At 35.3% G+C, this 13,270-nt stretch overlaps 1 protein-coding gene across 1 annotated transcript in view; it reads left to right on the plus strand.

Moving 5' to 3' along the window:
• Nucleotides 1–12,883, plus strand: part of POC1B (POC1 centriolar protein B) — a 46,789-nt gene extending 33,906 nt beyond the window's left edge. Inside the window, 2 exon segments of the mRNA XM_054631738.2 lie at nt 10,460–10,642; nt 11,837–12,883. Of these exon segments, the coding sequence (XP_054487713.2) occupies nt 10,460–10,642; nt 11,837–11,938 (285 nt within the window). The 3' untranslated portion in view covers nt 11,939–12,883.
• Nucleotides 12,884–13,270: the final 387 nt, after the last annotated feature.

Below are 13,270 nucleotides of genomic sequence, written 5' to 3' on the forward strand. Positions count from 1 at the left end.
ATTCCCCGATCTGTTCAGCTGTCCAAACACTAATAGGAGCACAAAGGAGTAATGAGAAAAAATGATTTAGAGATGAAGGAGTAGATCAGAGCTGGCTGTAACCTAACTGTATTGACTGATGTCTGTGGAGCCATGTATCCAGTGTGATTCTGCTGTAATACAAACAGGTGTGTTACATGCATGCAACAGCTGAGTATCTTTCTTAAGTTGTAATGGAAAAAATAGGAGGAAAGGAGGTGGTAGTAATGGTTTCCTTTTGTTCAGGAAGTACATATGTTGGATTCTTTTTTTTTTTTTCAGCCTGAGAGGATTCAGATTTTTTCTGTCTGCATGGCTGTAATGTAAACAGCAGGTAACTGAGACTGAATGGAGACAGCTCCATCCTTTTTGCTTGAATTTGGAGCATTGTAAAGTAAAAGCTCTGAGAGTATATGAAGTCAGAGGAAAGCAAGTGAGAAACAGTCTATGGTTAGTGATTCTGGAAGAGGAACATTGGATTCTGTTGCATTTTGCAATAAAAAATATTTGGGGGAAAAAATTAGTAGCTGTGGGTGACACCATCAGCATTACTGCTCTGAAGAGCTGGTTGGTTGGGTTTGGGCTTATTCTTTTTTTCTCTGTATCCCCTGACATATGATACTCTGGTTGTAGCAGTTTGGGTTGTTTGAAGGAGGGAGGTGGGGAGGGGAGAGATGGTGTCCTCTGGCATGTTCTTACTGCATAGATATTTCCTGTACACCAAAGTGTGAGTTCCACTCTGCATGTTAGATCCTGAAGTGAAGACATTGCAATGCAACTCTGAGTTAAATACTGCAGTATTTTTATTTTAAAGGAAGACTCCTTACTTGTAACAGGGATTTAAAAGAATTGCTTTATGCTTAAGCTGTTCTTAGATTAACCAGTATCAAATGTTCCTCACTGAAAAGGTTACTCTTCCAAGATGTTTCTTTCTTCCTTATGTCTCTTGGGAAAGGAATTCAGTGTCCACACTTCCAATTTTTGCTAGTGTAGTGAAATAGTACAATGCTAGTTGCTTAGCAGTTTCAGTTAGTTGCATGTAAGATACAGTAATTCTTCACTCAGTAACCTTATCATAAAGGTTTATCATTTTGTCCAGTTATGTGTCATAGTAGATATTTTCAACACCTCTGCTTTCTGAAGTTTATTACTCTGTAGTGTATTCTTCTCTGATGCCTTGCATGTGTACATCAAGTTGCATTTTGACAGTTGAAGGAAGTCAGAATGCCAAGTCACCCTGACTGTTTTAGTAGTTTACAGGATGCCTTTTTGTCACCTGTACGTTTGATTTTCCAGATAGCTGGTTATGTTTTGTGTGGGACTAAAACAAGAGCAGATTTCAATGGAGTCACTAAAACCGGTATAATTCTGCAGTGTCTTTCTGATTTAACAGTTTTTGAGGAAACACTAGCAAGATAATTGAGTTCATGATGCATTACAGCCTAAAATGCATTAGTAAAATTGTAGCATGCATATTATGGATATAAAAAAAAGGATGATTCTATCAGTAATAGTTTGACTAAATATTTCATTAGATAGGTCTTCAGTTTGAAAAACCATTTCTTTTCTGTCTCCTCAAACTGTATTGATGTTAAGCCTTAAATATTTGCTCTATATGCCCTAGGTCAACTTTTTAGTTGATTTTTTGGCTTTTTCCTGACACAGTTCTCATGCTGACTGTGACCCATGACCACGCAATTCTCCTGTTTATCCTTTATGATTACTGATGGAATTTCAGCTTCCCCACACCCCTGCTATTTTCTCCATAATATTGCAGGATATATTAAAAATCAGTATCATTATTTGACTTGTGAAGTTATTTCCAAACCAATAGTCTTTCTTGCTGTGGTTGGAGTAGAAAATATTTTGCCAGAAATACAATTACAACATTTATTATCTTCTGAAATGGAAGATAAAAAGATGCCATTAAACACATAAAAAATATGCATAATGCTTTAACATCTCTAGCTAATAGGAATGCTGTTGCTGGGGCTTCTTTTGTTTCTGATACTTTTAAAGTACAAATAATCTTTGAGTTACAGAAATTATTTTTCAAGAGTGAAACAGGCCAGTCAGACCACTGCAAAGTTAACATTTCTTGGATATTTGTATGTAATTTTCAAATTTCTCAGTTTCTGTTGTTCCCTAATTTGATTCTATCACAGTAAATTGTAAAACTCAACTGACTTAAGTGCAAAGTTGTTGTGGTGCTACCAAAGCAATTTTTTACAATCCCACCTCTGAACAAAGCAGGACTGAGTATTATTTTTACCTTAACAAATGGGACAGCTTATCCAAACCTTCTGAATATTTACTAATGCTGATCACTGAAATAGCTCAGGATGGACTTTTGCTACTTTCTCCAGGTATTTTGTGAAATCTAATAAAAGCATATAAATTTGACTTTTCAGTCAAAAATTTGAAGCTTCATTTTATCCTCATTGGGAGTATTTTTGTGGCACTCTTGTTAAAATGTTTGAGGTTCTTTTGAAACCTTCACCATCCACTATAGGTGTAGCATTTCATTAACAAAAACCTTGGTAAAATGCTGAAGAACAATGTTTCTTCTATTACATAGTAAAATATATTTTTATGGCTATAGTCAGAGGATTTCAGTTCTAAGCTATGAAATATTGGACTTCTTTTTTTCTTTTGCAGATAGTAGTATCTGTCTCTTTGGCAAAGTGTTCAAGCAGTTGTGCTGGCCCTGTTGGATTTAACTTTGGACTCTGCTATGTTGGATTGCTAACTTAATTTCAAATGCTTTTAACTCTTTGTTATTTTCCTGTAAGTAATTTGCATTAGAGGAGATTTGACACTTGCTTCTGTGGAGTAAACAAACTCCATGTATTGTCAATAGCCACCTGGTCAAGTGGTATAACCACCTGTGGTTACTGCTGCTCTGAAAGGAAATCAAAGCTGCCAGATCTCATCTAGGAAGAGATTTCTCTGTGAAATTATTGTGTGGACATCCTTCCCCCATAGCATCCCCTAACAGGAGGCAATTTAGGTTCGTCTGTGCAACAAAGTTTTGTTATTACACAAGTTATGGTGATACGAGGTAGCAAAATAAGAAAATTTGTACCATAGCACATACACTTATTCTGACAAAAACCATTGATACAGATGCAGCTCTGCTGGCAGAAAGGAGTTTCTTTTAGCTTTGCATATAACTTTGAAGGAAGTTGTGTGTAGATATGCATATAAGTCTATATTTATGTAGGGGCTGGCAAACAGCCCCCGAGTGCTCCTGCAGCAGGGGCCCTGCTACAGTGCCAGGGCATGGAGGGAGGCTCTGCAGCACAGGCAGCTCTGCCCTGTGCCAGCCTCCTGCTCTTGAGGAGCACCAGACCCCTGGCTGGAGCCTAGGGACTGCAGCCCTTCTCAGCTTTCTGCAGGGCCGAGGAGAACATTTTTCACAGCCTTCAGTTCTTGTTCTGGCAGAGTCTGTCTATTCTGGATTTTTTGTCCATTCCGTAATTTTTTGTTCATTCTTATTGAGAAGTGGGGTTTAAGACAGAAGTGTGTTCCTTTAGTTCTTCTCCTTTACATACAGTGTAAGTTGTTCAAGATTGGTTTTGCCACAACAGGTTAAGTATGAAAGCCTTATTTAGGAGAAATCAATTGCATGTTGTAAAGTATATTCTTTTGTTTTATTTTTTTCTCAGGAGTAAACATGCCTTCGATTACAAGGAATGCCTCTGGGTTTGTTGATCAACCTCTTTTCATTGTAAATCCATGTTGAATATGGATATACTAGGTGACTTTGAATGAAATAGAGGAAGTGCTGTTCTTTATATATAATTTAAGATTCTGTACAACAAAGTCACTGCTACTGGGTATCGTTTCTTTGTAAAGTTCAGTTAGACTTCACTAGCTAGGTATTGGTCTAAAGGCTTTCATTCAGTTTTTTAGGTAGGGGAAAGAGGACAGAAAGGAGTCATGAGGAGGCAAGCCAGAAGAATGGCTGTCATTTCTCTAATTAGGTATGTTCCTGGTGAGGATGCTCTACTCTCACTCATACCCTGCCTCCTTCCTCCCATGTGCTTGATGCCCTCTGTCAACCCTCACAATCTGCTATTTGAAGTACAGGGAGTTTGCCCTGTATGCTAGGAAAGTCCTAGGGTTTTTATACCTTTGTTTTTGTTCATTAACATTTGTAATATCAAAAAATAGCAGAATATTCTATTTATAGTGGTAGAAAGGAGACCTTGTCCACATAGAGTTATTAATTTACTATCGTTACTTCCTTCTAGTAAGTGTTTCATTATATTTCCAGTTTCTGTTGCAAGTATTCCTCCTGCCCTCCTTTAGCTTTTCTCTGCCCTGGAATGGATAAGAAGTTCAAGCAGAGTTTGTAATACAGTTTTTATAGGGCTCTATGCAGGTAAAAAGAAACCATCATGGCAACTTTTTTTCAATTACAGCCATAAGATGTCCCCTTGGGTATGCAGGCAAGCAGTCCAAAGTAATTTGCCTAAATTAAACTTGACTACTTTATTTCATAATTGTAAATGGTAGGAAATGCTTCTATGGTGTCATGTTATTTCTCCTTAATTTTGCAAAGCTTCTTGCTGAAGCTGAAGATATACTGGAGGTAATTGATTACCTTTCTTTGCCTTTCTTCTACAGGGTACATTTTTATATTTTGGTGCCTGTGGTGCAAGTGTTTTTATAACTTATGAAAGTGTTTGAGTATAGTCTTCCTGAACTGTTACATTAGAATTGACGTCCTGACAGGGGATTCTCACCTTTGGAAATTGAACCTCCAATGATTTCTGCCTGGTTTGTTTTGGATGTTTATGATATGCTTTGAGGTTTTTTATTTGGTTGTTTTGTTGGGGGCTTTTTTTGTTTGTTTGTTGTTTTGTGAGGTTTTTTGTTCAGTTGGTTTTTAATTATCAATTCCTAACTTTTCATCAGTATTGCTTGTTTTTGGGGGGAAATACTTAGCTTTTTCTAAAAGTTTAAACTCATACAGACTGTGCAGGGTACCATTAATATTAGAAATTAACATCAATGAGCAAATTAGAAAAAATCACCTGGTTTTAAGTAAAGTTTATTACTGATGATCTGAGAGTTTAGAAAGAAGTATTTCAGGAATATTATTAATTTCTAACTGGATGCACTCAAACATTCACGGACTTCTAAGAAGTTTTTATTAGAGAAATAGAAATAATTTTTAATTTTTTTTTTTTTTTGGAGAAAACAGGGATTATTATGTGCTCATTTTCAGTGCTTTCTTGAATGCATGGAATACAGAGAAAATATTTTTGTTCTTTACTAGATTCTGTATATGTGGAATTATAAAATACTAAGTGCATTGGATGTACTGTTTTACAGGGTTTTCTCAAACCAGAAGCAGCACTCTGGGAAAAAGATGACATAAGAAAACTGTGTAGTCAGTTTCTCAATATGTGTGTGAAAGGTTGCTTGTAAAATGTGATGTAATTTCTTTGCCTAGAACTTTCAGGATATCTTGAGATGTGCCTATGGTCAGGGGAGTTTATTATTTCATGCCATCACAGGAATACTAAATTCAGTATAGCTGTCATCCTGATAGAAATAAATAAATCTGATTAATCAGACCATAGCTGTAAGTGCATCAGGATTTCAGTTAATTTTCTACAGATAATTAGATAAAAAACTCCACCAAAGTAAGCTAAGAGTTTTCATTGCTTTGTACTGGCCTTCTGGCCTCTATAAACTCAGTTAGCTTCAGGCTGAATTTGCTGTTTTCAAGGCTTAAAGTGTTATGCTCTTCCATCTAAGGTGGAAGTGCCTGTTGTGCTGAAGAATACAGTCTGATAGTTTGGCCTGTTTTATTGGCCATGAGTTTGTAACCTGGTACCACTGCTTATGATCAGCCTCTAAACTGAAGGGTGTGCTACCTTCAGGAGTCCTTCCAGGTGTTTCCATGTCAGACTGCATGTGATGCACTTCTGTTAAGTGCACTTTAAATTTTTTATTTCAGCTTGGGTATTTTTTTAAAAGCTGGAGAAGACTCTGATGTGTAAGACAACATGAAAGACTTTGATTCAAGTGTGAGAGTCTGTATTACAAGTTCTGAAAGTGGACTGCTCAAGCTAGAAGTGCTTAGTAGAACTTTGCTCTGGATGCACCACATAGTTTATCTGTATTTTACTGCTTGAATGCAAAACTTCATTAAAATTTGCAAATAAACGATTCCAGAGATACCTTATCAGAATACATGGGGCAGCAAGCCACAGTTGGCACATGGCAAGTTGTTGCTGTGCATGCAAGAGGAGAGGAAATGAAGAGTGCTGTCATCAGCTGAAACTACAGGGAAGTTTTCTTCAGTAGGAGCTGATAAAATAGGTTGTGATTTAACATACTCAGTCTTCGACTACTAGATCAGAGAGCTGTTTTATGTGGATCACTCATGGACTGAAAAAAATAATTTCAAAGCAGAAGAAGTGATCTGTGAGTAATTATATGCTACAAAAACCCAGCCCCCCCAAAAAACAACAACAACAACAAAAACAAAAACAAAAAAAAAACCCCAACCAACCAAAAAAAAAAAAACCAACCAAAAAAACCCACAAAACCCCAAAAACAACAACAACAACAACAAAAAAAAAAAAAAACAAAAAAAAAAACCAACCAACCAAACAAAAAGACTCCAACTCTTGAATGGTTAAATTTAGCATTTCCACAGTGAACCATTTTTATATGAGAGTAGGTTCACAAGAGGAAGAAAAAAGTAGTGATAATGATAGTACTGTTTCTCCCCAAAATTTCCCATGATTTCAAATAACCAAAAGACTCAGGAATTCAATATCTGGTAAGGTGGGACACTACTCTGTTATGCCTTTGCTCTTTGATCTGTTTGAGCCTAATGCTCTACTAATGACTAATTATTTGTAGTTGTTTTAATCACAGTATCAGAAATATTTTACTATTAGTAGGCAAATGTACCATGTGTTCAAAATTTAAAGGTTTAATTTTAAAAAGCAGACCATGCCAATTTTTGTGATTCATTAGGAAGCTTACCAATGTCACATTTTTATAAGCCCATCTTAATTATAAGATTCTAAGACATGCTTTTAGAAACTCTGGTCTGTAGTTTCCAAATTTGGAGCTCATAGAGGATGGAAGCCTGTTGATAGGCAATTGTGTGAGAGAGACTTGTATTTTTTCTTTTTTTCTTATTTCCCTTGAGGGATTTTTTTTTTATTTCTATAAATAAAACTGCTCAGGCATCTTTATATATGGATGCATTTTACTCAGATTCTATTCTTAACAGTTATGAAGCAAAGGGAGGCTGGGATGCAGTGTTTGTGTCTATGTGCTGTGTGAATGTTTCATGGGAAAACGTTTGGGAACAGGCAGAGGTGATAAGGTTATGTGTAAGGATTTTTCACAAATTGATCAAGTACCACCCACAGAGTTTTGGCTATTTTGCTTGACAGAAAACAAAGATGTGCAATTATGGTTTGCTGTTTGTGACATCATTTTATAAGCTAAATTTAATTTTCTGCTGAACATCCGCTGGTAATGTCATGGTAATAACTTCCTATTGATTAATTAAATCTGTTCCTTCTCCTCCTTATTTGTAACTTGCATGAAGTTGCCCAAATGTGAGTTTATGTTATTACTAATGGTGTTTGAATGGAAACACTGTACACATTTTAATTTTCTTCTTTGCTTTGCTCAGAAGTAACAATTTAAAATTGATTGCCTTATTAAAATTTATTCTCTCAAAATAAGCTATACCTTTGATGACTCTCAGAATAGTTTGGGTTTTTTTTTAATATGAGACATTTTTACTACATTGCTGGTGACATACAGAATTGTTGTTTATGACTTGGTAGCATTTCAAGTACTTTAGAAAGGGGCTAATTTGAAAGAAAGACAACATATAATTCTTGAAACTTTTCATTTGAAATAGACTTTGAGTAGAAAGACTTTCTTTAAAAGGAACTTCATTTAAAGTGAAATGTGCTGAATAAAAGTGTTGGACATGAACTAACTGGTATCCAAAAGTAAAGGAAATCTTTGAGACCTGTGTCACTCCTTTACAGCAAGGTTTTGGCATTTCAGTGTTGTGTTAGATTTCAGCCATTTCGGACCCTTTGCTGAGCTGGAGGAGATTGTAAAGTTAGATATTAGGAAAGGTTAAGCTATAAAACAGATAACCTTAAAATTATACTAGCATACTTGATGTATGATAGTATTTAAAAAAGTCTCTACGAATTTCCAGACTATGATAAAAATAACTATTTTGGACACAGGTTAGATAAGTTGAAAATTTGAAACGGTCTTTTTTCATTTCTCTTACAAATTTTGAAAGCTCAGTTATTTGCTTATCTTGTTTGAGTTTTGACAAACATCAAGGTCTTTGTCTTATTTCTGTAAATGCTTTTATGTTGTTTTGTACTTCCAAATCTTTGAATATGTAGCAGAAAAATCTCAATTTGCTGCTTAACCCAGTAAATTATAAGAGGACTTTTCCATTACTCTGACTTGCAATGCTGGTGGCAGTTTACTGAGATACAAAACATTCTTTCAGATCTATTTGTCTGATATATTGAAGTTTGGATCAATTTTGCTGTAGGAAAGAAGTGGTGAGACTTTTAGTAGCTTAGTGTTTGCTGTGTTTACTGAATTGATAGCTTTCCTCCTTGGGTTGAAATAATCTCTCTTGCTTCAGACTTTAACTGACAATGCTAGGGTAACAGAAATCAGTGGAAGTGATGTCAGTAAATGCCATGGTACTATCAAACCTTGAGATGGCTTCACTCTGGCTTTGTTACCATTGCCTGGGTATGTGCCCCTGTCTCTCCTAACCATGCTCTGCACTTCATGGGTTCTTGCCTGGGGGCTTGAGACCTGTCCTGCAGAATGTAACTGCACAATGGAACTTTCAACCCAGAGAGGATTGTAAGACTTTCTTTTTTTGCTCTCTTCCCTCACCACAGTCTCTGCTTTCAGCTGTTTCCCACCACACAGGACTGTGCAGAATCACACTGAAGACACAGGAATGTTATTGTGGATAATGCAGCAGTATAAGTTCACAATAATATTGATATGATTTAGTATTACTTAAATTTAAAATAGTTGATGTCTGATAGTATTTAAAAAAGTCTGTCATTGTTGCAGTATTTAATCCATCAGTCTCTGATCGTACATGATTCAAAGGCAAGGTCAACTACATGTAAATCATTCTTGACAGAAACTCATCAACATACCTAGGTGATCTTGTAAAAGTCTGCTAATAATTCTGCCTAGCAATTTACATTCTACAAGATTATTTTAGAGACTTAGCAGATTTTTTTTTAAATGTTTGACAATGATTTTAATACCCTCTATTTTGAAAATCTGTTCAGCCTTGCAACATAAATATATTTTGGGCACATTGTAAATATTGTGTATTTTAAATACATCAGGTGAGACTAAAATTTCCCCTTTGCAAAGCTAATAGATATTTTTGTAGGCTGTCAATAAATTCCAGAGAAATAGTTTAATTGGAACTATTTTAAAGGTTTATTTTGTAAATGTAGATATATCAAATGTAATCAGAAATAGTAAAACCTGACTACTGCAATTTATTTTAGTGTGTAAGTAAACTAAAGTTGTCTGAAGATATAAGAAGTTTTTAAAGAAATCTCAATAAGTCATTAACTATTCAGGTAAACTTGTTGTGAAAGACTTTCTAATGAATTAGTGATGATTTAACCTCTCATGACTCAAAAATACCATTAAGAACTTCAAGGCACAGACAAAACCAAATTGGTGGGGAAGATCATGCTCTCTCACTTACCCTGAAGCAAAGTTTACACATCAAAGTTTTTTCTCTCAACGTTGCATTGTGTGGATCTTCTCTGTTGTTTCCTTCTCCCATTTTCTGAAGGAATCAATTTTTCAAAAAGTACCATCACTGAACAAACAACTGAAAACTACTTTTTTAAAAAGCTGAAATAAGAGGTTAGTTCATACTAAACAAAGGTTTCATACTAGGAAGTTGGAAGAAGCGCTTGTGGTTGTCTAGTAACATACGGATTTTTCATCTGTATGACTACTCTGAGTGAATTTCTTTGTCAACCAGGGCTGTCTTTTTGAAGAAAATGCCCCTCATTAATTGTATTTATTCAAGCCCTAGTGGTACATCACATGGCTCTTCAATCATATGTACCTGAAACATGTACCTAAAGACTGCTAAGATTTCCCTTATTGCCTCATCCATCACAGCTGGAATTCTCTCTTAGGTCAGAACAAATTGAAGTCTTACGAATTGAACCTGGTACAAAAAGCAAATCTGAGGGTCCTTGTGTGTATGCATATATATATATATATATGTGTAGATTTTTTTTTTTAATTAAAAGCCTGACTTTTGGCTATCCTGTCTATCTTATGATGTGGTTCCACTTAAATGAAGACAAAGGCAGCTGAATCTTCAAATTATGTTTCTGTATTCAAGGGTGTTGGCAAAAGTGAAGAACTGCTGAGTCCCTCTGCTTCTCCCTCAGCAAAAAGTTCAAAAAGGAAGGCAGAGAGTGAGAGTGGGTCAGCTGTGCTTAGTGCAGAACAGCACAGAGGCATCTCCTCCTCCGTGGACTGGGCTTTGGACCACATTGTGGCCCAGCTAGAGATGCTAACTCTAGTAAGTATGCAATAACAGGTGATGCTTGCAGTGCAAAATGACAGTGCTATCAAAGGGCAGCAGTAGCCTGGAGTCATGTTCATAAATCAGAACATTAAAGACTATGGGGTTATTTTCAATAGCTGTATAGTCAAGTGACTGTTTGGGTGTTTTCCTTTCAGAAGATATTGATTGCATGTATTGTGTTTGCCAAAGTGAAAGCTTCCTGGTACATAACCATAAAGATTGTTGCTGTATTTTTAACTCTGGCTGAAGAGAATCACTGTTTTTCAGTAGTAAAATCTGGGTAGTTTTGTCAGAAGCCAGTTGTTTAGCAAACATTCCAGCTGGAACAATCACGCACTAGCAGGGGATGAACAAAGTAAATTGGCAATGTACCATTAAATCCCTTTCCCAACTTAGTGTGTGAGGTGTCTGCTTAGGTAGGAATCCAAGCAGTGCAGTAAGTCCTTGTGCCAATGAAACTGCACAAATACTCAGTCTCAGTCAGTGACTCTGAGTCACTTGTTTGCAAATGCTCAATGCATCTTTTTAATCCAGATGTACCTTATAGTTTCAGTTTGTAGTCTGTAATATATTGACATTAAATCACTTCAAAATGGAGCAGCTAAGGGTTTTTTTTTCTGCGTTCTTTTGCAATATATATGTTAAGTAGGAAGAAACAGTTTTTGAGAAGTATGGAGTCAAGTCATGAGTTGGAAATTATTTGTGTAGTAAGTTGTAAAAGAAACTGCCAGCTTGGGTCCAAAAACCTACTTCTTCTGCTGAAAATAATATCATGGAGAATAAATGCCTTTTAATAGTATATTTTTTCTCATTTCCTTTTCTTGGGGATGCCTTAAAAGTTTCTTTTAGTTTTTTGAAAGATATCGTTTGTGGTCACAGGGATGGCTGTTTTTCTATTGGAATATGGATGCAACTTTCACATAGTATTTCAGAGTACTTTACATTATACATGTATGAATTTCTCTTTCTCAGTGAAAATGTTTTGTGAAAGCAAAAGCCTTTAGACAATCTCCATGGAGGCAAAGCTGTAATTTTTAAATACAGTTGTAAATAGTGGATTAGCTAAGGAGAAGCCATCTTACAGTATTTTTTCCTGTTGAGTTAAAATTATTTTTCTTATGTTGCACGCTTTTATATTACTGTGTGAATAATATAAAGCCAATTGAAATTATTCTCTTCTTCATGCAGACCATTTCAGTCCTGGAAGAACGTCTTACTTGTACAGAAGATAAATTGAAAGAATGCATAAAAGATCAGCAAAAAATGTTGCTTAAGGGAAAACAGAACTAATAAAATAGGAAAATGAACTATGTTGATGAGTATGTTTCATAAAATCACAAGGAATGTTTCTTCACTGGATTTTACTATAAGCAGAAACATCAAATCAAAGTAATAAAAATGGAAGAAATTTGAAAAAAAAAATTTCAAACATTGGTAGCAAGCAGATATTCTGGTTATCTATTTAATGAAATGTAACCCAATCAAAACTACAACTTTCTAAATAATTTCCATTGAACATTCCCGAACTCTTACTTCAACCTAACAAGATATTTGCGTATAACTAAGCCACTAACTACATATTTTTAGATTAATAGCAGTTATTATGCAGGTTACCACTGTGCAGATATTTAAACTCAGTCAACAGTGTTTTTAAAAATAATGTTCTTTGTGCTAAGACAACATTACTGAAACACCTAAATTAAGTAAGACATAATACAAAAATGCCAGAGGTGTTCTTTGTCCCTTACATATTCTCAAGTGTTTTACCAAAAAGTAGTGTGTTATTCTTTATCTTCTCAGCATTTTAGTAATGATTGCAAGAAGGTGTAGTGTGAAAACTTATAGTTACAAATGCAGGAATTAAGTCACTTTAACTTAGAAGATATAATTGCATCTATGTGAATCCAGCTGCAAAACATGAGTTTTGATGCACTTGAACGCTTCTGCCTATCATATCCCCATCAAAATTCACTTTTCATATTTATGAAAACAAAAGTGAGCTTTATACTTCTGAAGAATATATTTGAACCAAACACAAAAATTTGCAACATCTAGATCATAAATACAAAAGATTCTTATCCCATAAGAATGTCCACGTGTGCTCAAGCTTTGCATGCTGTGAATGTACCTGATCAAGTAATGCATTGTGAATGCAGACATAAGTCAGGAAAAACTTTGCAGTGTATGATGATTTGAGTTTTATTTTTAATAAAAATGCAATTCTTAGAAATATGATTTTGGGTCTTATTTAATGGAAAATATATATTTTCTTTATGTCTGTCTATTTTTTAAAATGTCAATTGCAGAACACCTGTTGTAAATCCACAGTAAAAACTAGGTAATCATGCATTTCTGTAACTTTACATGTCTGTTGAAAAATAGGACGCTTGGAATGGGGAAGCACTTTAATCCAATTCTCACCTGACTGTATATAGATAAAGCCCATTTCCCAGGCTGAACCTCATTAACATCAGCAGAGTTCAGCTTTAGTACACAAGCTCACTGTGTAAATATGACTGCAGCTCAGGCCACAGAAATGTGCAGTCAATTTTTCTTGCATAACTTATTTTCTCTTTCAGCAACCATCTTTGATAGCCAGACATCATCTCACTTCCTTTGTTA

The sequence above is a fragment of the Agelaius phoeniceus genome, chromosome 5, assembly GCF_051311805.1.
Source record: "Agelaius phoeniceus isolate bAgePho1 chromosome 5, bAgePho1.hap1, whole genome shotgun sequence".
Classification (NCBI taxonomy): Eukaryota; Metazoa; Chordata; class Aves; order Passeriformes; family Icteridae; genus Agelaius; species Agelaius phoeniceus.